Here is a 23,294-nt window from a genome sequence, read left to right on the forward strand (position 1 = left end):
CTTGAGAAGAACTGACTCTGAAAGACACACTTGTTTCTACAGTTACATCTGTGTCTGTGGCAGGTGAACTGTTGTAGTTCTTGGTTTCGCGAGATGAAACAACTTTGTTATGCTTGGCTTTCTCTGTATGTCCTGGTTCAGGTTCCACTTTAGGTTCAGGTTCACTGCTTGGCTCTGATTTGCTGGTTGGTTCAGGTTCAGTGGTAGGTTCTGGTTTTCCTGAATGTTCAGGATGAGGTTCAGGTCTACCTATTACCGTTTCAGTGTTTTGCTTTCCATCTTTGTTTTCTGGGTCCTCCAAGTATGGGAAGTTGCGACATGAAGCTGTTAGATGGCGTGGTCGCCAACCCAGACCAACATAACTTGTACCATTCACAACCATCACTACTTCCAACTCTTGCTGTTCCCGCATGATTTTCCAATATAACGTAAAAGTGCTACTCAAATCTCGTTTGCTATATGCAGTGAAGTCTAGATCCATAGATTTGACTGGAGAACCTAAGTAGAACAAAGAAAAACCTTGTTAATATGATTGTCAGATGACCTAAGAATTAACTAAGAGTAACTTTAGCAGGAAGGAAATTGTTAAACAACTTACTGAAATAAAAGTCATTTTTGAGCCCAACACATAATTCTCCCCCTCCTTCACTATCTTTATAGCTGTCATGACTAACTGAACTACCTCCATGAAGCAAAATGTTTCTTGAGAAGCCGATAGTACGCTCACCGAGTCACGAAACTCCCCACCTTTTATGAAACCCAAAGGTTCATTACCGTGTTCACAAGAACTTGCTAACAGTCCTTGTTCTGAGCCATATGAATCCAGTCCACACCCCCAAACAATATTTCCTTAAGATCCAATTTGATATTATCCTCCTATGTATGACTAGGTCTTTTTGAGTGGTCTCTTCCCTTCAGGTTTTCCACAGTTTTTGTACGCATTTCTCATCTCCCCCAAACATGTTATATGCCCAGTCCACTTCATCATCTTTGGTTTAATGTTTATATACAGCTGACATATTGTACAAAACTGTATGAATATTTATTTAAATGTGGTGTGCCCTACTTGTTTATTGGAATCAGACTGTACCCATATAGTGCCACTTTTGGCATAAGATGCGGTATATAACATGTGCATGATCAGTTTATTTTCATGGGATAGGAAACATGATACAATAGTCAATATTTATCTAATAGAGAGTATAATTTTATTAAATTCAATCATATTTTAAAGAAAATTCTAACTACAATACTGTTGTAAAAGATAATTCATTGCTAGCCAGATTAGAAAAGTTTTCCGAGTCCTGATATTATTTGTGAAAGTTTAAACAAAATGAAAGTAAGCTACGAGTTGGAAGCAAGGATGCTTCGTGTGAAAACGTCCTCTTGGTTGCTGTGAAACTAATTTCATATTTAATAACACTGGCGATTATGGAATTCATTCCTTAGGATTCTAAGTGGCAAAGTGAAAAGTAAAGATTAGTCAAGAAAAACACATGTAATTGTGATTAGGCATTTCAAGAAGAATGTCAAAGGTCATGATGAACACTATAGCAAATTATTATACTGTAAAGCAAGCAGGGGTAAATTCTTAATTCATGTACATTTTGAGTGTCAAGACAACCTAGAAGTAACACAAAAACTGAAAAATGAATCACTAAACTATGAGAGGATTCATATTGAAGCAAATACAGTGTTGTTATTTATGAGAGGATGATTCTAGATGGAGATTTACAAGTAGGAATGTTTTACTCTACCATCTGACTTAAGTTTGAAACATGCGAGAACTCCTTATCACAGAGTTCCTCCACGAAAGCAGAGTTACACCAAGGAAACTTTTGTCAGCTAGGAAATATAAGATGTGACAGATTATTGGACTGATGCTTTTGTGCTACAACTGAAGGCATTGGTGAGCAGGTGCATTTTGGATCATACAGCTACATGATTCAGAAGTTTGTGCCAAACAGTCATTGAAAATCAATTTGTTTTATAGTTACGTTGTTTATTTTGTCAGAAATATGGTGATAAGTTGTTAGATGAGAGAAATATTAAACATTTAGTGAAATTGGAGAAAAATGCCACTAATACAGTATTTACAACATATTATGGAAAGTTTATAAACAGAACAGCAAGTAGAATACATATTCTTGGCAGATGAAGTGATTTATGAATGGAAGGGAAGACATTAACACAAAGTTGACTTTCAGAGCATAGCAAAGAACAGAAAATGAATTGACAAAAAATGCCAAATAGGGTTTGAGTTTCTCACTGCAATGAACATGAAGATTGCTGTCTTCTGGGTTGTAGCGCTGTGTAAATAATATGCCCCTGAGAGTCAAGGTGGTAACTTGTACAGTCCTATGAGGAGACTGCCAATTATCCCCACCCATACATTAATTTTAAATTGATGCCTCATCACTGCAAAATATTTCCAAATCTTGGTAACAAAGTGTTTGTGACCTTATGTCTACAGGAAATTTAGGGCTTGATTCTAGGGGTAGAGCATGAACCTTATATTTATTGTATGCAACTAAGAATCACGTGTGTGTGTATGAAATCAGTTCAGTTATTTGTTAGACCTTGTAATAATCAGTGCTTATAAGTGAAGAGCCTAGTCTGGTTAATTGGGCCATTGGTTAATAGGGGCAGCAATTTATTTGGGACAAGTCTTATGAACAAACCTTTTTAACTCTTCCCGTGGAATTTCACATAATTGGGGCAGCCTCTTAATTGGGCCAAAGTGTTCTAGTCCTGATGTGACCCAATTAACTGGAATCCACTGTATAAATTTAATGTGTAAAAAGATCATAATTACACCAACTGAAATAAGGTACCACTTCGCTGATGTTAGGTTGGGTTAGGCATGATGGTACTTATAATACTTATCTTTTAGAAAGATACAGTTTGGAAACATTAAAAAATTTACAAATAAGTATGTTACATAGGCCTACAAAATTTGTATTGTATATATGTACACTAGAAAGTTTAAGCAATCACTGCAATGTACAGTTTGCCTTCTAGCTTCATAAATATTATAATTTTTTAATTAATTCATATAACATTTACTTTATTCAAATCTCTCTTAAATGCAATTAACTTACGTTTTGTACACTCTGGTCCATACCACCCCATTTCACAATAACACTGCTTCCGAGGAGCTGTAGTGGCTTCAATATTAATACATATCCCTCTGTCTCCGCAATCATTATTATCAAAACATTCATCCTTGTATTGGCAACGAGGACCATAATACAGTCGATCACAACGACATTTTGACAGCAGGTAGCGTCCGTGACCACTGCAGTCTTCTTTAAATTCTTTTTCTGCAAAATCAAGATTTTTCCATCAGAAATTTTAAGTGCCAAAATTTATACAAAGAAAACAATTTTGCTTTATTAAAGTATTCTGCTGTAGTATGGGGCATATTCTACTTACTTGAATGGATGTCCACATCAGCACAGGTCCAGAAACGATAGGATTTACCCCACTCCTCAGCTTGCCTCATCAAACGTATTGTACAGTCACTGCAGTTGAAGTCAGGTGGCAACTGCACAAAATGTGACTGTGCTCTGTGTGAAGAACAATCAGAATTATTCCTGATAGCTGCTCAGTTAGAAAAATGGTTTGAGAAGCTTCACTGAAGGATATAAACTGTATGACGTCTAGACATCCAGTACAGACATACAGAAATGTTTCACTTCCTCCCACCTCTGCCTCATAAACATACACATGCATAGAGAGCATATTATATGTGTAAAGATGTCTTTGACCATATTTCCCTTTGGAAAGAGAAACTTGTTCTTATCTGTTGTTTTCAGTTGTAATGTGAGAATGTTTATTAACATGCTAAAATGTACCATACATGTAACAGTAATTTATTCTTCAAAATGCAGTGTATACTCGCGGCATACTGACTACCTCAATAAATCTAGTAAAGTGCTCAAGCTGATAATTTTTCAGCACAACCATCAAATCCTATCCTCAAGGAGGGGGGATGAGGAATAGTACTCAGCGCCTCAAAACTGAGTCCTTCTGGCTATTTTATGGTAACCCAGACAGAAGAGTCCCTGGTCCTCCAGGTTGGGGGTTGAGCGAAGGGCCAACAACCCGGCCTTGTAAAAAAGAATAAAGTTGAGAATAATTTGATGAATGAAACCGGACTGTCCTCACAAAGACGAACATTAGCAAGGAACAAGGATAAAAATATGGTACTATAGATGACGTGGAGGAGGATGTAAGGACGATGGGAGTGAGCGGATGGAGAAGAATTGTGAATGACAGGACAGAATGGAAAAAAAACTCGTCGAACAAGCTAAGACCCACATAGGGTTATAACGCTACAACAAGAAGAAGAAGAAGATACTCGCGGCATGTATGTCATCCATTGTTTCATTGCTTGTTGCATCTTCACATGATCAATATTATCAAGTTGACAGCAGGTCTTAATTTTTCTTGGATTGTACCTGATTGTACCACATAGTTCTTCTTGGATAATGCATAATTATGCCGGTATTGAATGATATTTGTTGACGTGAGTACAGACTATATTTTTAAGAATAAATTACTGTTACAATAAAAAAATGTTTTGTATGACGCCTTCTTTTGTTTAACACTTTGAAGCATTAACCTGAGTTAAATAATATGTAAAGTCCGGTTCCTACTTCCAAGAAAATACATCATGTCTGTTACAAAAATCCTGTAAGATCTTTATTTAGGAAGATAATAGCTGTTTATTCTGAGAACCAAAACGCATAAATATACTTTCTAAATTAAATTATGAGTCTTTAATTTAATTGTGTTTATTTATTTATTTATTTGAGCGGGTAGCACAAAAATTTGTCATTGTGCTTCTAAAAGGTTCCCATTTATATAAAGGGAACACTTACACACTGTTTGAATTCTTTATATTTTTAAATGCTCAATGAATTTTTAAAATACAGCAGATGAGATCATGAATATAAAAGCTCACCACCTAACGATGTTGGTATTTCACTACATTTCAGGTGCTACATATAAAACATTATTTTATTTAGTGTTCTGTCTGACGACAGGTCCATATGAACAGGATCCTTCGATCCTTTTCTCGGACTGGGACCTGTTCATATACGTTCTTGGCAGATGATCCAGAAGTGGTTTGCCATTGCCTTCTTCTGTGTGTGAATGGAATAATTGTTGGGATACCACATGACACTTTTTTGCAGTCAGTTTGTAGTAGTTTAAGTAGAATTGTGTTTCAGATTTCTGCTGGCAGGTAAAGAAGGAATGTCTTATGTCACTGTGTGACCAAAATGGGAAAAATCTCACAACATACTGCTGCTGTATACTTATTTACTGTTAAACTGGCATTCATATAAAATGTTCTGGTAACAGAACCCATAATTTAAAGACCTCCATTCCCTGCAACCTGACTCCTGAAGACTCAGGTTAATGTTATCATCCCATCTCATTCTTGGTCTTCTTTGTACTTTGTTTTAAAAAACAATTCATGTTATTCTGGCTAAGTAACAGACCACATTTGAAATCAAACCAGATAATTTGCAAATAATTATTGTTTTAAACCATAGATCCTGATCTTTTAATCTTTTGGAAAGTAGACATGACAGTACCAGTTTTTGAACTGAATGATACCAAACATTTCCATAGCAGATTTACACTTCTCCTAATGCCATCTTAAATTTATTTTGTATTTGTTAGTGTCAGACACCTAAATGGCTAAATTATGAAGAATTTTAAGTTATTTATTGCCCATAATATTATCAACTAGAGGCCTCTGGGAGTTGGTTCTGGCAGAAACAACTTCAGGATACTTACGTTACATCATTTTTAACAAATTCAGAGTCTGCTGTTACAGGAGTAAGATCAAGAACTGGTCGCTGTAAGGTATCCAATACTTGCAATTTGTAGCCTCCCTATAAGACAAAACAGAAAAATTAGGTTAGAATTATAGCTGTTATAATCTGTAGTGCTGTGTAATCTGGTAGAAGTGCTGATGATCACCCCAATGATGGAGGCAAGAAGGACCTCTGAAGATAGTCATCTTTGTACTCACTGCTGAGAAAACCTCGAATCTGCTTGGCTGCATGAAGTTACTTTTTAGTATAAGCGTTTCTTCAGAAAATGATGTATAAAAGTAATGGAAAGTAAGGGTAATGGTTGTGTGAGGTTTTCTCAAATTGGTACCCGGTAATCAAGTAGTTCATTAGCTGAGTGAGAATTTGTCCCTTGAATTCTTCAATGTGTTACAAATTAAACATTTAGTCATTCTGCATTGAGTGACTTCATGTACAGTCACAGAAAATTAAATTAACCCACACTTTTACTTAGAACACCATTTTAGACCCATTAATGTGGATGTTATTAATTAAATCTCTAAAAAGGGAGGGCTGCAATATGAGACAGTTTACGAAGCGATGTCAAGGCCACTCGGTGTCTGTGGGATTTATTTTACTGTTGTTCATTGATATTTAACAATGATTTTCTAAAATGTGCTTGTTATGTATGATTCTCTGAATTTTCGATGCATTACACAGAAGAAAATGTTGAATATTGAGGCAACTCCAGCCAGTCAAGAAATTCCCCGCATTTTGTGGAAACCAAAGTTTCATTACCGTGTTCACAACAGCCCGCCACAGGTCCCTGACCTGACCTTCTTAGGTCGTTCCAAAGAATCCGAGACCTGTGTAACATTTCGCAACATGCTGTTGAAATTCCCCGCACAACCGCCATGTTTTAGTACCCCCTGTGGGCTGTCCGCGACTACTTATTAAGTACATTCGAAGCTATCCTTTGTACATGTAGGCCATATCCTCCATCTGCGAGCTGAGGATGCATCATGCTGTGGTGATAGGGGACCCTCTTAACCCGTTGAGTGTATACATAGGACGTGTATAAAATAATTCTGGCGTTTCGAAGTTAATTGTTTATTACATATGACAAAAATAGCAACGAAGAAAGTGTTTCACAAATAAATGAATGTCTTTTACATATTTTATTTCGAAATGAGCGTCGTTAATAGCTCGGCACACGTCCAACGTGTAATTCAGTTGTTGCTATGTGAGCTTCAACGGATGTTGTGTAATTACATCTGCAGCCTTCGACAGTCTTCCCTTCAGCTATCTTCGCGAGTTCACTTCCTAGAAGACGACAACCTGCCACACACACACCCCCCCCCCCAAAAAAAAAAATTAACGGACCGAATTAGATGAACTGGGAGGCCGAGAAATCGGTCCCCCTCTTCCCATTCACTTAATAAGAAATTGGTCATTCTACGTCTGTTGCACGAAATGTTAGGACAGTGAGATGGAGTTGGTTAGCAAAGTACTGCCGAACCTGTGCCAGAAATTCAAAGCATTAAGAGGCAACTCTCCTGGAGCGAGCCCGGTCCGTCATTCTACAAAGCATTGTAGCAAATGGCAATTTGGCAGTTGCTCATGCGAACCGGTAGTTAACAAAGTTTTGTAGCACGTCTCTTGTGCTGCGGTGCGCCATCTTGTTGGTAGATATGTTCGCGCGTCCTTCAACCTATAGAAAAAAGCGTAGCCTTATAGCACGTTCAAATATATATTGTCATTAGTTGGGTCCCCCCCCCCCCCCCCCCAGAAGAAAAACGTATGTCACTTCTATGTAACTTGATAACTCGCGGCGATGAAGTTGCCGATGTTAGCTTTCCGGGTTATAACGCCGTGTGGACTTCGGTCGATAACAATGTTTCGTCATCAGGTCTGGAGGCAGCATGTTCCTACGAAACGGTGGTGTCTACCTAAAAGCGCTCACGGCGTTACAACCCAAGATCGACGTGGATTCCACTTCCGTGCTTGAAGTCCACGACACACATTCGCCTCGTTCGACATGTTCTTCGTTTTCGCAGGACGGATTAGAAACTAAAATTCTACGGTGGTGAGCATTTACACTACTTCAGATAGCCATCGCCTTTTTGACGCATCACATTCAAGATCATATCATATATCAACCGGTGGGCCGCATACGTGGTGTTTTGTGCGACCAGCATAGATTTTTTTTTGCAATGCTGTCACTCTGTATGATAAACAGTAGTTACCTGATATCAGAAAACTAGTCTTGTTAAGGCCCTCAGTATTTGACGTTAACTTTCGTTATGAACACCTGTTCATCTTTATGAAAACCATCATATCAGTAGCTCCTTACTCATAAACACTTGAAGGGATGCATGCGAATTGCAGTAACAGAAACCTGATACCAACTGATTATTCAAACACACGCAGTGGTAAACACATCACTAAGGGCTACATTTATTAAAGGAAAATTACTGAGTAATTGATTATTAGCAATAGTAGGCCTAATTTAATAGCATTTTGAAGAAACTGCCACGCCAATTCAATAAATGGCTTCATTTATAACCTTGCCCGCGACTCTAAGCAAAGGTGAATGTGGTCACCGGCCTGGAAAAGGTTTGAGAACCCTTGCCTTAACCAAAGTTGCATCCATAATTTTATTCCTGTGTCATTGCTAGTGTTGCTTTGAATGCAAATTACAGTACTTAGATGTCAGAGACAAGAACCGTTTAGAACCATGTAAGCATTCATAGCACGAGGACCTCAGGCAGAAGGATTTACTCAGGAGTAGTTCAGTCTGCTGCGAGACAGCAGGTGCTAATAAACACAGGTTTCCCTAGCGATATTAGGCGAAGGATACAAATTAAAATTCTGATCAGAAGCGAACTAGCCATTTTTGGGGAAGTTCAAAGACCTTCTACAGTTACTGGTACTAAGTCGCAAAAGTCTAATGCAGGCAATTGGAGGCTGTTTATGTTTCTAACCAAGCAACAAGTAGCCCTCTCGCTTCGTTCCCAGATTTTAGTTTCAGACTGACAAAATTCACTGATTTTTTTAAGGACATGTAGACTATGATCGATGCGCTTCCGTAGTGTCGTTCCATCTGTGCTTAGGTCTTCCGAGTGGATCTCTTACCTTCACGCTTTCCAGCCAATATTCTGTAGCAGGAAATTAGAGTCTATGAGCACAGGATACAGGATAATTACAATGAGAAAAGACAAAATTTAGTCGTATGTAGTGTACACTTTTCTGGTCTTGTTAGAACTGAGACTGAGATAAAATGTTCTGAGCTGACTGGCTATGTTACATTTATTTCCATTTTATGCGTTCTTTGCACAAGAGGTGTAAACGAATAGGCAACGAAGAGATAGTGTCTCCTCGTCTGTCCGTCCGAGTTCTTCATATTCGACACTACTGAATGGACTTATTTTAAATTTAGTATCGGAAGTACACACTAGGATTTATTTGGGCTAATTTAATTCTGGTGCGTAGACTGTTGGTCAATTATAAAACTTGTACTTTACATGTTGCCCAAACTATACTTATAAGATGTTTAAAGAATTGTCCGCCGTACAAAATATTAGTACTTGATATTAAATGTAGTTACTATTAAGGTATAACTTTTAATTTAAATGGTTTCGGTGACTTATGATTATGCGTATTGTGGCAACTAGTGTGAACAGCTTTCCATAGATTTGCACCAGAAAATATAAACACCAGTGTCAATGAAATATGCAAACTAAATAACGCATTTGGAAAATAACTCCATTCTTCTTAGTAATGAGTTACACACGACATACCATAGGTCCACGAAGACTATGCTCCTGAGACAATACAAAATAAAATGTACTCTCTACCTTAACGGTACGCAACAATTGTGTTCATAACAAAGAAACCTGTTCTTTTGTGCTTTATGATTATAATGGGGGGTGCGTGGAATTCATTAATGTATAAGTATATAGTAGGATCTTATTAAGATTCCGAATGTTTGTGCGCTTGAGTGAAAGTTGCGAATTTCTTCTGTAATTCATTATTTCAATCTATCTCAGCATCTTCTCTTTTGCTCAATGTCATTGTTCTTTGCATATGCCTTTGCTTCACTTTGTCAGAAACATAATCCACGCTTTTATTCAATTTAGTGTCTCCACTGTTTCTGCCAGCTATAAAATGCCTAAAGACCAATCGGAAAACACAACGCATATGAAAACTCTGTGTACTCCATTGCAACACATATTTGAACTTTATTAACTAATTAATTACTGACAGGTGTTCAAAATTTAGTCTTTTTAATTGAAATTGTCACACCGTTTATGGCTTGTTTATTTTCTTATGCGTCCTTTGTAATGAGTGCTTAAAATAATTCATATTTTGCAACAGTGTCTGTCTGAATGTCCCAAAACCACTTCATGGATTATAGAAATTTCGGAAAAATACGCGCGGACCATCGAGTACATCTTCCAATCTTGTTTAAACGGCGACTGCGCAGATTCATTTAATTTCTTCTCGTACTAGTGAAGACGGTAATCATTTGTCGTTCTTCTACGTACAAGAAGTGACGTGTTTAAAGGATAAATAACAGTTTTCTCGCCTACCATGTCAGGAAGCATTTCTTAGTCGCTCAGGTAAGGTTCGTTGAGCTTCTGTTGCGTGTAAAAACACGCTCCCCATGGTCACAAGCTGTGCATCTCATGTCTGAGTCGTTTCTTGTGTCTCAACAGTAAAATTAGCAACGGTAGTCAAACTTTTTCCCCTGCCAAGTTGTATGGACCTATACAAACGCCGACCTCGTTCCTTCCTCCTTGCAGATAAATAAAAATACTGTGACATTGAGTAGCATCACTCTCTTGAGTATTTCATGAAAATGGTATTAGGAGACTTCAATGCAAGAGTAGAACGAGAGTATATTACAACTGGGAAAAAGATCTCAAGACTGTGTAAGGCTCGCTGAAGAATAATGACAGTAGAGCAATCACACACACGCATATATTTAATCTTTTTGTTTCAAGATTTGTGATTATTTAAATATTGTTGTTATTGTGCAAGCTGAACACATAGCTCATATACTCGTCCTCCAAGCCTACGAATAAAAACCCATGGCTGGCGACTAGTAAATTGCGATGTTTATTTTATTCTGTGAATGCCACGCCAGTAGCCTGTTCAGACCTTATATCTTCTCTCTATCGGTGTAAAATATTTCATTGCAGACCGCGATATAATTCTGTACATAATTCTTAATGAAAATTAATCGATATCAGTGGCCATCTTGGCCGCATGACTACTGAGACGGCGAGTTCGAATCCCGCTCAATGCATGTATGTTTGTCGTCTTCTTTGTGCGTTGTGCCTTCCTGTCTAAGCAGAGGCCTTGCGATGGGCTGATCACCCATCTAAGCTGTCCTGCCAAATGTATAAACTGATTCATAATTTCAGAATAATTCTAAATTAGAACACGCCACAAAGCTTAATTCGTAAGAGTTGATGATGATGATGAATATCAATTACTCTTCTGTCTAGAATTTAATACTCTAATTTGTCACAAGTTCCTTGTTCACGATTATCGCTTACGGACGCGAAGCAGTTCAGAGGGAGATAACGTAAATTTTATCACACGTGGGTAAATTATACCTCATGTACATGTTTGTATTGCTCCAATTTCTTAACAAGCTGGTTGACGTGTTCCTGACATTGTATACATGCTTTTTTTTCCTTGCTCGTGCTATTTATACTGATCTTGAGGAGGGGCCCGCACCCCTCTTGGGATTATTAACTACCTAAACCGTGCTGAGTGAAGAGTCCAGTGTGATACAGACTGCTAGCGGAACAAGTATAATAAATATAGAAATTTTAATTTGAAACAGTTTTGAGGTCATTTAATGAAATTACCAGGAACATATGACAAAATGAGGCAATGAAAAATAAATTCTTAAAGATAATCATAATTGTAGGACAAGGGCTGAAGCTGCTAATATGCGTTTTTTGTGCTCAGCAACAGATGTTATACTCCGACACCAAAAGAAGAGTGATGATTTCAAGTAGGAATTACAGACAGAAATAAAGTCTGGAACAAGTTAAAATGGAGGGAGAAGATTGAATCATAATCAAAGTGTTGAATTACGATCCACGGTGAAAGAAACGCTGAAGGACCAATAAAGTGATGACATGACCAAAGAAGTTTTTATGTGAATGAACAGATGTTGGCGTTTTTAATGTTTTATCAATCAGGCTGGTTATTCATTGTGGATAAATATGGATGTTAATAAGAGAAGAATGGAGGGACCGAACATAAGAATGAGGAAGATAAAAATACATAGAGATTTGTATGTTACTCTTCACCAATTATTATCAGAGTAATTCAATTACGAATGAGAAGGGGCGAGACATGTAGCTCACATATAGATTTGCCTCAAAGAATGAGACCACAGTAACCTACACGTAGGTGAAAGGGTAATATTAAAATAAATCGTAGAGAAATGTATGACGGTGTACGCCGAACTAAACTGGCTCAGAATATGGTCCAGTGGCGGACGGTAATGAACCTTCTGACTGCTTAAAAACAGAAATTTATTGACCAGCCGAATAACTATCAAATTTTCAAGAATTTTCTTGAACGGTGAAGTTAGAATGGCGAATTGGGAACCCAGAAGAAGCCATCAAATCCCGATCCTGTCGGTTCGACACACCTCATGACAACAGAAAGGAAATGCTAGGACAGGTCATGAGATCTGGGAAAACGGTTCCAGATACAAATCACCTTAGCAGCACGCCGATCCGACTACACACACGCATGCAGTCGACCGGACCTTACGCACTGGACAGTTAGGTTCCTCATTCTAGGTGGTCATTGATCTTACAACGCAAAATGCAGTAGTGCAAATCGTTACATAGTCCACGGTAACAGTACGCACCAGTTTATTTAGGACCCAGTTCTTATGAAAAATTGGGCAATAAGTCAGAACAAATGGGATATTTCCTAATCCTACGCCTACATCTCCTTAGTGTTCTTTGTCCGCCCCGAAATGTCTCGTGTAGCCTCAAAGAAATGGAACAAAAAGAAACTCGTCATGTCGCATTACAGTCTTCAGTGGTAGCGTGGGAAAGAAGCTTTCTGAATACTTTTCATGTATTATAAAGTAATTTTAATGTACGAGCCCACTTATTTCCCATATTTAGGCCTGACTAAATCCTTACAAAGAAATTCGGATCTATTCTCCGCTTTTGATAGCACGGTCTTTCTTTAGCAGTTGATTATTCAAATTATGGACAATGAGAGTAGCTCGACCAACTTTCGAAAGTTTTTAACGATGCTGTTAGAAACTTAGAGTGTACAGCTTTGAATTGTAGTACGGTTAATTAACAATGAATTGGATATAATGTGGAAGGAAGCGGCTGTGGCATACTTTAAGGTAATGTTCCGGCATTTGCCTGGACGGACGGAGGACAGTCACGAAAACCCTCAGAACATTGGGTGTCCGTGCCAAGGCTGGAACCCAAGACCTGCCAAATACGAAGCAGGAATGACAACCACTCGGCCGCAACAGTTAGGCAATGGACAACTTCCAGAAGAAAATGTATTCGTATTGGACATACGTAGTGCCAATGAGGTATGCACAATCACAAGGAATATGAGCTTGGAGACACGTTTCTGTTGTAGTGTCAAGATAATTGCTGCAAGAGATCGAAACTGGTGTTCAGTTTTGCCGGTCAAAGCGATGAGTCTTGCAAGCGCCACTCAGCTGTATACGTAAGTTGGAGACGGAAGTGTCATATGCTGCCATGACACCCAATTAATTAAGACTTGGTCACGATCTGTGCGCACATGTGTCTCGAATGGGTCACGCTGGTCAACCACCTCTACGCCCGCACTCGAGGTCTGCACGGGCGCGGGCCTGTAGCACAGATTGTGTTAGGGTCCGGGCTTCGTACAAATGAGAGGAGTCAAACGCAAATAAAATAGTTCGGGATTTATTGGGACTCTTATTTAGCAAAGAAAAATTTATTCCAAGTTGCGCTCATCATTTGCTCAAGATACTGTCGGGCTTCGGATCAAATTCCATCTACTTGATTTTCTCGGATATTTTCGTAACTCCCCCTAACAAACATATATCGACATAGCACCTTGCAGACATGGCATCTGAAATCTTTGTACCGTTTCTCAAACGCCAAAATAGCCTCAGATATTCTCGGAGCCTCGTTAAATAGTTCATTCAAGGATCAGTGGCATTTATGCACTAAAAGAAAAATGTATTCATGATCCGCTAGTCAGGGGTGATTATATTGTGCAGAGATCGATCTTCATTAGGGTTGGAATAAAAGGAAATCAGGCTTGGGTGAAGTACGAAAAACATATTTGAAGATAAACTTCGGGTTCGGGCCAAATGCTCCTCGGACCGAGCCGGGCGAAATTCTAAAATTTCGGCCCGTGCAGACGTACTGCGTCCTTCTGCGACCTAAGTAATGGCATTCCAGTAGGTTATTCAAGTCGAACTTCCAAGAAGGTCCAGAGAAAGATGTTATAAGCCTTTTAAATTTCGAACAGTAAAAGATTCTAGGCTTTGTCTTCAAATACCCCCCGTCATCATGCAGAGGCTAGCAGAGATTGTAAGTTAATAATTATACGACTTGGTGATTAAGAACCAATCAATATACTATAATGTGAGCGGAAGTAATCCTAAATAATATTCAATGTCATATTCCATTGCAGGAATAGGCAATTACTCTTGTTCGGTGGCCAGATGGGGGCTATTTCGAACTGAGTGCGGGCAGGATAGTCTTGGAAGAAATATTCTGCAGCAAAAATAATTGGAAGATATCTATCAATTATTCCAATCAGCTCCATAAAAAGAGTCCTTCTCGAGAATCAAATAGAACGTCCAGCTAGTCACATTCCTCGTCTTTTATGGAACCCAGATGTACAATGCCGTGTCCACATCGGCCCACCACTGACCCCCATCGAGAGTCAATTGAATTAAATCCTCTAAGCCAAATTTCCCTAATAACCATTTTAATGTTCCACGTACGCCTAGGTCTTCCAAGTGGTCTGTTTCCTTCCGGGTTCTTGTACACAGTTTTCGTCTCCCCGTGCTAACTGGATGCACCATCTCGCCCTCCTTGTTATTCACACTGACATATTTTATAGTATGCAAAATAACACAAATGTAAATGAACAAGAGATCGGGAAGTGGTCACGGTGCAAGGATCGGTTAGGCGTCCCCATCCCGTTAACATTCATTCAACATAAATCTAATATTCTTATCAACTAGTACGAACACGGTATCCTAAACTCTGAATGGTGTTTTCTAGACGTTAAGATGAGATTTGCACAGGATCTGGAGTGGGCTCATAATTTAAGTAATCGTAAACTTTTGTAGATATAATAAATCAAAATAGTTAACACGTGTTTTTGGGACTGCAAAACTTTTGTTTTCCGTCGAAATCGGTATATTCATATTTATTTATTTCTGACAGTATAATATTCTCTTTCTACTATCTATGAGAATGTGACAATTAATGAGTCTGTTATTAACACTTCCCACGATACGTTCGAGATATCTCGGTTAGAAGCAATGGCTCTTGTGGTATCTGAAAAAATTAGTGAAACAAATGTGTTGCACAGTCTCTCAACAATTAATGTTAAATATCTGTGACTTTTACAGACTCCTACGTTAGTTTAAACATAATATTAGAAAAGGTTTCTTTTAAAAAAATATCATGTAAATGGCCAATAAAATCATAATTTCTCTGCGGGTGTAACTGAATGTTTCCGCAAACCGTGTTTTGTCCATTGTTACTGCATCTCAGAGTGAAGCAAGCCTCGTGGTATACATACGTAGGGAGCATGTAGGCTAATCTACATGTAACAAAGTGAAAGTGTTCTGATCCAAAGCCTCTGGCCTGTAATAGCAGAGATATGCATTCATTTCTGACCTCTGAACTGATGAGAAATTTTTGCAGAATAATAATATTGTTACGGAAGAAGTACTGCTAAGATGTTGTGGCCCACATTTTGTGCCAACGACTGCTTGCTTGGAGCTGTTATACGAATTTCCCAGTATTTTGTATACGTTGCAGCGTTTTCTCGAATTATGACGTCAAACTGGTTGGCGTGTTTGTTGTCCTCTGACCTCAGGACTTGATCCAACGTGAACCACGTTTGGCCACTGTAACGGCCTTATGCAAGTTTTCACAGAACTCACGTTAAAGGGCCTTTTTGGGTTATTTCATGGTTGTTCAAAAGGCCAATAAATTATCTGCCTTCAAGGAAGCAGCTATTATATTTTTCCCTGAGCCAGATGAATCTAGTCCAGACCTTCAAACCCTGTATCTTTAATATCCGTTTTAATATTACATTCCCATCTAAGCTTTCTCCGAGGCAATGTGATGGACTGTGTAACACATTTTACAATATGGAGGCCCACAACTGCCGATCTCAAGTGCGGTCTAAGGCGCGGGTCTTAATGCTGGCTTCGCGGGTTAGAATCCCGCTGGAAGCATGGATTTTGCACATGTCTTTGTGTGCTGTGTTATACTGTGTAGGCAGAGACCTTGCGAAAGGGCAGCCCTCTTCCAAGGAGTCTTACCGACTGTTGAAAAACGGTTCCGAAGCCTCACACAAGGAGATGGCTAAGATTATCCGAGAAACGTAAGATGACAGGGAAAATATATTCCTGCAGTTAAATACTTAACCCTCATGCCAATGACCAATTACCACTTTTCTGTTACTGTTTATTCAACATATTTAAATGTGGAGTCTGTTTCCAAATGTACTAATGTCTACAGACCTATTGCGTGAGCGAACTTCACTCCTGTCTTGTGGGACCACAACAATCCTTTACGTATGAAACTCAAATTGAACGTCATAAAATTTATTCAAAATGATTCATCGTATAAACAAGTTAGATGTAGAATGACTAGAACGACCCCAGTGTCACAATGCTCATACGAAGTTCTACATTTGTTTGAGGAAACAGATACACTCCGTTTGCCAATACGGGTATCTTCCTCTGGAGCTACTTTTGGAGTGGAGATACGTACCCTGTGTGGATAAGCAAGATGCCACGTCACATTGAAAGTGGAACCGGCCAACAGTGTCGTGCGGATCGATCCTGAAACAAACAGAATTCATGAGTACATAATCATAAATACAGGGTGATTCAAAAAGGACTTTACAACTTTGAAAGTGTATAGAAATTTATTCAGAAGGCTTACAGAATCGGTTGAGGTGTCATTTTGTAGCAAAACAAATCAAGGTTTACCTCAAACAGTCATTTTGGTTCGATGTGATTGCCATTGGTGATACTGCAGACACCCCACCTGAAATCAATTTCTTGCCAAACACGATCCAGCATATCCGGTGTCACTTCTGCAACAGCGGCGGTGATTCGAGCTTTGAGCTCAGTGAGATTGGCAGGTAAGGGTGGAACATACACACGATCTTTAATGAAACCCCATAAGAAAAAATCGAGAGCTATCAAATATGGAGAACGAGGTGGCCATGCTATCGACCCTGTTCGACCAATCCACCGACCTGGGAAACTCTTATTGAGGAAATCCCGGACTTCTGTGAGGTAGTGAGGTGGTGCGCCGTCTTGCTGGAAGTGAATGCGTCCTTTTTGGTCATCTTCGTCTAACTGTGGTATGAGAAAATTTTCGAGCATATCCAGATACACGATACCGTTGATGGTTCTCTCATGGAAAAAGAACGGGCCGTACACTTTAACTTTGCTAAGGGCACAAAACACATTCACCTTTGGGCTGTTACGAACGTGTTCCACAACAGCACTAGAAACACGCGGGCGACCTGGAGATTTGTCATGGCGAACAGAACAACCAGTCTCAACAAAATTCTTGTGCCAAGAGTAAATTGTAGGTCTACTGGGAGGATCCTTGCCATACTGGGTGCGAAAATTTCGTTGAACCATTGTCGCAGATTTCGTTTCTTCAAACCACAGCACACAGCGAGCGCGCTCCGCACCTGTGAAAGTAGCCATTTTCAAATGCACTGCCTCTTGCGCTCGCGGTGACGGAATTCGGTACTACAGCACAACGTGAGTCAAACTTGATTTGTTTTGCTACAAAATGACACCTCAACCGATTCTGTAAGCTTTCTGATTAAATTTCTATACACTTTCAAAGTTGTAAAGTCCTTTTTGAATCAGGGTGTATAATGTTGACAGAGCCAATGAACAACCTAGATACCAAGCTGCATTGTCATGCATAATACTGTTGACACAAAATCAAAAATCGAGACACTCCACTGCGTAATCACACATTATTTTATAGACATAGTAAACAGCGGAACTGTTGACAGAGCTAATAACAGTATGTCCTAAGAAACAAAGAAAATATTATATCTTCTTAAGCTGGAAGCAAGTGTAAGAACGCAAACATATTACTCATTTTAGAAAACATTTTTTGTTATTAACCATATATTTAATTAATACTTCGTTCATTTCCGTGGTTTCATCTTCTACAAACCACCACCTCGTACTTGTTTTCTTTCTTCAGTATTTATCTTCATTTGTTTTTATTTTCTTCTTGTTCTCATTCCTTTAGTTCTATCACTCATTCCTCATCTTTCTTCTATTTAAAAATGTCCTTCTGCATTCTCTTTTGTCTGTAAATTCCTTCTTTCCATTATTTTAACTTTTTCTTTCTCCAGGCGAAGGATGGGATAGTACTATAAATCGGTCAATGTCACATCCTCTCTGTCCTATGCGATTCACAATTTATGTTATGGTCAAGGAACGTGGACACCAAGAACTAGACTCTGCCACGCTTCAATCTCTGCTGCAATCAGCACGCCTCAACCCTTCTCATTTGGAGGACGATTTTGCAGCACGTGGTCTGTAATTTCCTATCCAGTGGATACTGGGGGCTCTTTACACTAGGGTTAAACAGAGACAGCGTGAAGCTGACCACTCACAACCATTCAGTGCCAACGTCTACATTGCTTTCACGTGGCACACCCTGCTTTCACAAATGAGGCTGAGAATGGTGTGGAAAAAATGCCTCTACCTAATTCACGATGCCCAAATCATTGTGATGTTACTTGCTATACACAGTGGAAATAAAATGCTGTGATAAAAAACTCGGTTAAGCTAAATTTAAATTTGGATTTGCCATTTGTTCTGTGATCTGCTCACTAATGATGTGCTAACAGCCAAATCAGTTCCGTTGACTATACAACGAACGAAAAGCAACAGTTTCTTATCCATGCTACATACGAGGTGCGATCGGAAAGTTTCAAGACTGCGCCTATAAAAACCCGTACACTTATCTCAGGTATTAAATTCATCCATCACCCTCGAAGTAGTTCCTCTGGGAGTGAACACAACGATCCCAGCGCCGCTGCCAAGCCTGGAAGCATCCCTGGAAATCTTTCTTTGTCAGCCTGTCAAGCACCATCTGCGATTCTGCCTGAATCTCTTCTATCGTCTCAAATCTCCTTCCCTTTAGCTGAATTTTCATCTTTGGGAAGAGGAAGAAGTCACACGGAGCTAAATCCGGCGAATAAGGAGGGTGCGGGATGACGGCCATGGTGTTTGAGGCCAAAAACTGCCGAACTTTGAGGGCGGTGTGCGCTGGCGCGTTGTTATGATGCAGCAGCCAGTTGTGGTTGCGCCACTTTGACGGCCGCTTCCGTCCTTTAGAATCAGCTGACAGGTCCCATAGCCTATCCCAACAATGTCGCACAAGTCGTTAATGGTTCGACGTCGATCTTCGTGAATGGCCTGCCGAATCTTCGTAATATTTTCGGGCGTTGTGCTCGAAGATGGTCGTCCAGAACGCTCGTCATCATCGACAGAGGTTCGGCCATTTTTAAAACGTGAATGCCACACAAAAGTTTGTGCACGACCCATTGCGGACTCCCCAAATGCTTGCTTTAGCATTTCATAGGTTTCCGTAGCCGTTTTGGCGAGTCTTTGGCAAAATTTGATGCACACGCCATTCCGAAATCGCAGGAGGGTCGGTGTAATGCACTACCAAAACGCCCGTAACTAAGAAAAAAATGCTAATTCGATGATGCCGGCTGGCACACTGATTCACTATGAATGTAGGCCGCACCCCCTAAAGGCAGAAGCTCGTACTACATCCGGTTCGCCCTCTATTGACACAGTCTTGAAACTTTCCGATCGCACCTCGCATATTGAAGCACATTTAATTCCCCTCGGTATGTACGTGTTGATACAAACTACACGCGATTTATAGTCGAAGTAACACTCCTTATTTATACGTCAAGTATTCGTACATAAGCAGTTTTTTGCTAAGCGCAACATCTGACTTATCCCGAAGATCGGACATCGGGACACGAGCGTGGCTCGTTTCGCGTGGTGTAGTGCAAACAATTGCAGTATAATCTTTACATTGTTTTATGTATTTTACTTTATTATACTGCATGACTGCAAACACTGTTAATTAATTCCAAGCCCAGTTGCCTCAACCTCAGAAACTGCAGTCGATGACTAAGGATTAGAGGAAGAATCTCTGTCGACAGTCAACTCCCTCCAGCTCTTTCAACTGATTTTCATGAACCTCAGATTTTGGGCATTAAGATATCTTCAGATTTGCATATAGTTATTTGTACGCACCAAATCTCTTCTCGAGAAACTGATAGTCGGTCACCTGGTTAAAAACATTTCCCACCTTGTATGGAACAAGAAGATTCATTAGCTTGTTCACAAGAACCTACCATTGGACTCTATTTTGAGTCACGTGACTCCAATCCACACCTTCATATCATTTATATAAGATCCATTTAAATATTATCCTCCTATTTATATCTACATTTCCAAATTGATCTCTCCCCTTCAGGTTTACTGACAAAGTTTATATGCTTACCTCTTCTTTTCCTTCCATGCTACTTGTTCTGCCCTTTCCGGCCTTCAAGATTTGATCGCCATAATAATTGGTGAAGAGTGCAAACTATGAAGTTGCTTGTTAAATAATTTTTTTCTCTTCCTGTTACTTCCCCTCATTTACGTCCAGATATTGTCATCACTTCTCTCTCAAACACCTTCAATCTTACTCGCCCAGAGTGAGGCACAAAGTTTCACTCTCATACAGCTCAAATCTTCATGTCATATTCACATGTTTGAGTACCTTCTGTGTTATTATAATGTTATTTCACGTTCAAACATGGAGAGATCACAATCATTTATTTTACCGTTGTGATACAGGACCGTGTGTCCAGAGGCGCAGGCTCCCGTTTGTAATACAGAATGATCGAAAAGTCACATAATCCGTATTAAAATATTTGTTAGTGGTTGCAGTTTAGTTTACAATTGGATTCTATTAATAAACACGCAATATCGCTGTGACTGTACAAGAACCCACCAGGTCACGTCATGTTGTAACCTGCTGATGCCAGTCCGTCAGTTGTCTTTCAACAGTGGAAGTGCAGAAATGTCTTTTTCATAAGTGCAACGAGTGTTCGTTGCCGAACACTAAATGGCATCTAATCCTTACTTGACGTGCCAGAATGAGTTCAGGGATAAATTTCTCGGTTCTACTGTGCCAAACAAATCGACAATATATCTCGTCCGGTGAACCCTTTCGTTGACACTGAACTCTTCCTCGGGTTGCATTAAACATGAGAAAAAGAGTGAACGCAGAGGACAATTTCAGCACTTAGTATAAAATTGTTTGTTTGTTTTCTGATTTCAATGTTATTTTGTTTTTTGGTAAATAGAACATGCGTTGCTGCGTTCCTCTAGGAATGCATCTACCACCTAAACTGGGGAAGAGACTACCTGTTTTTCATCTCAGAAAAAGTAGAAAGTGGGAGATGCTGCATGGATAATGGTGTTCTTTATCAATTACGGAATCAGACAGTGTAGCAGGAAACAACGATAATTATTATTGTCCGGATGTAAAACAAACAAAACACACGGGAAATGAAAACAATTAGTTTCCTTTATTTTGGTTGTGTTACGAAAATTGCATACAATACACCAGTTATTCTAAACGGTAGTTAATGTGTTTTATACTTGTAGTTAGGGTCAATGTTCAGTTTGGTGTAAAAACTGTAACATGATTACATACGTAAACACGGAACCGATCCACGGACCGTATGACCTAAGGAGTAAGGAAGAATGATAACATCTCAGCCACTAGGCCAATTTACACACGGTTGCACGCTTCAAAAATTAGGATTGTTGCAACTGAGAAATGCCAGTAAACATAAATTGTACGTCTGTTTACATGTTTGTCTGACAACACACTGACCTACTCGAGTACGAGTTCCGGTTGTATTGTGTAAGGATTGCCAAAGAAACACATCTCAGACCTGAACGTAGTCACAGCTGATGATATTTTATAGCAAAACACGACGGTTGAAAAGGAACAATTTTTTCCAAGACTCATTTTAATATTATTCTATCTTCATCTAGATCTTCCTGTGTGACATACGACTAAAATGTTGTATAAGTTTCTCATCTCTCCCGTGCGTGCTATATGACCCGTTCATCTCGTCCTCCTTGATTTAAGATTAAAATGATAACAGGTATCTGAAACCAGTTGTACCGCGTGAAATGTTATCTTCTGCAGGCACGTCAATGAGTATGACGAAGGTGACTGCCGTTTAAGGCAGCCTTACAAATCATGGAGGTCATGAAAATGAATGAAGTATTTTATCCGAATCATTGTTATCTGCCTACAAATTTACAAGGCGTTACAACCCAGAACACCAACATCGACATTTTCATCGCTGTGATAACTAATCTTACCCAGATTTACAAATGACCGTTGATTATTAAGTCTCCCTCGTGCCCATACATTCCGCTCAGGTTTAAAAAGATGAAGCCATAATGCATTTTACATTTTCATTTTGCATCATGTAAATGTATCCTATAAAGTGTATGACAACACAACATAAACAGAGAATTAGACGCAGCAGCTCAGACTGTAAAGGGTGCATCAAGGACAGCGTTTCTTCTCTTCGTCACCACGACGAGACAGGTTCCGAGTCCCACCCACAATCCTATTGTACGTACACAAGACGCTTTTCCCTCGGCCGGCGCGTGGAGTTCTGATTCCGATGCCTGGAACTTTTGTACGACACCTCTCCGCCTGAATACACTTTCGTGGTGCGATACTTAGAGACATGGCTACATTCACCACGATTACTAACGCCATTGGCTTTTATGTGTTGCTAAGGGGAAGTTGCAATCAGTACTTTCTTGAACTGTAATTGTTCAGAAATAAAACGTTTGTACTTCCCGTCACAGCGGATGTAGTTACTCACCTCCGCCACTAGGAGGATGCTAATCATGTAGCAATACAATTGTGGACAAGCTAAACATGGACGATCCATTTGCTCGACGATGGCAGTTTTATAGTCGATCTATTCGTTGGTTAAATGTATCTGTCACCCTTGATTGATGCGACAGGAAGAACAGTATCTCGGGAAAAAGTACAGAATAGGCGTATGGTCTATTAACTTTCCTAATTGCTGCAATTAATGTACGCAGTTAATTCTCCGCGCCTG

At 39.4% G+C, this 23,294-nt stretch overlaps 1 protein-coding gene across 2 annotated transcripts in view; it reads right to left on the reverse strand.

Annotated features, from left to right (window-relative positions):
• Positions 1–23,294, reverse strand: part of nahoda (DOMON-like domain-containing protein nahoda) — an 88,684-nt gene that overhangs the window by 23,957 nt on the left and 41,433 nt on the right. For both annotated transcript variants that reach the window (XM_022069286.2, XM_087343544.1), the window contains exons 3-7: positions 16,841–16,911; positions 5,812–5,909; positions 3,436–3,569; positions 3,102–3,323; positions 1–498 (exon numbers count right to left, since the gene is read on the reverse strand). In XM_022069286.2, the coding sequence (XP_021924978.2) occupies positions 1–498; positions 3,102–3,323; positions 3,436–3,569; positions 5,812–5,909; positions 16,841–16,911 (1,023 nt within the window). The remainder of the gene's footprint in view (positions 499–3,101; positions 3,324–3,435; positions 3,570–5,811; positions 5,910–16,840; positions 16,912–23,294) is intronic.

The sequence above is a fragment of the Zootermopsis nevadensis genome, unplaced genomic scaffold, assembly GCF_977971745.1.
Source record: "Zootermopsis nevadensis isolate Lab colony 2312 unplaced genomic scaffold, Znev_1.0 Znev_ptg000006l, whole genome shotgun sequence".
NCBI lineage: Eukaryota > Metazoa > Arthropoda > Insecta > Blattodea > Termopsidae > Zootermopsis > Zootermopsis nevadensis.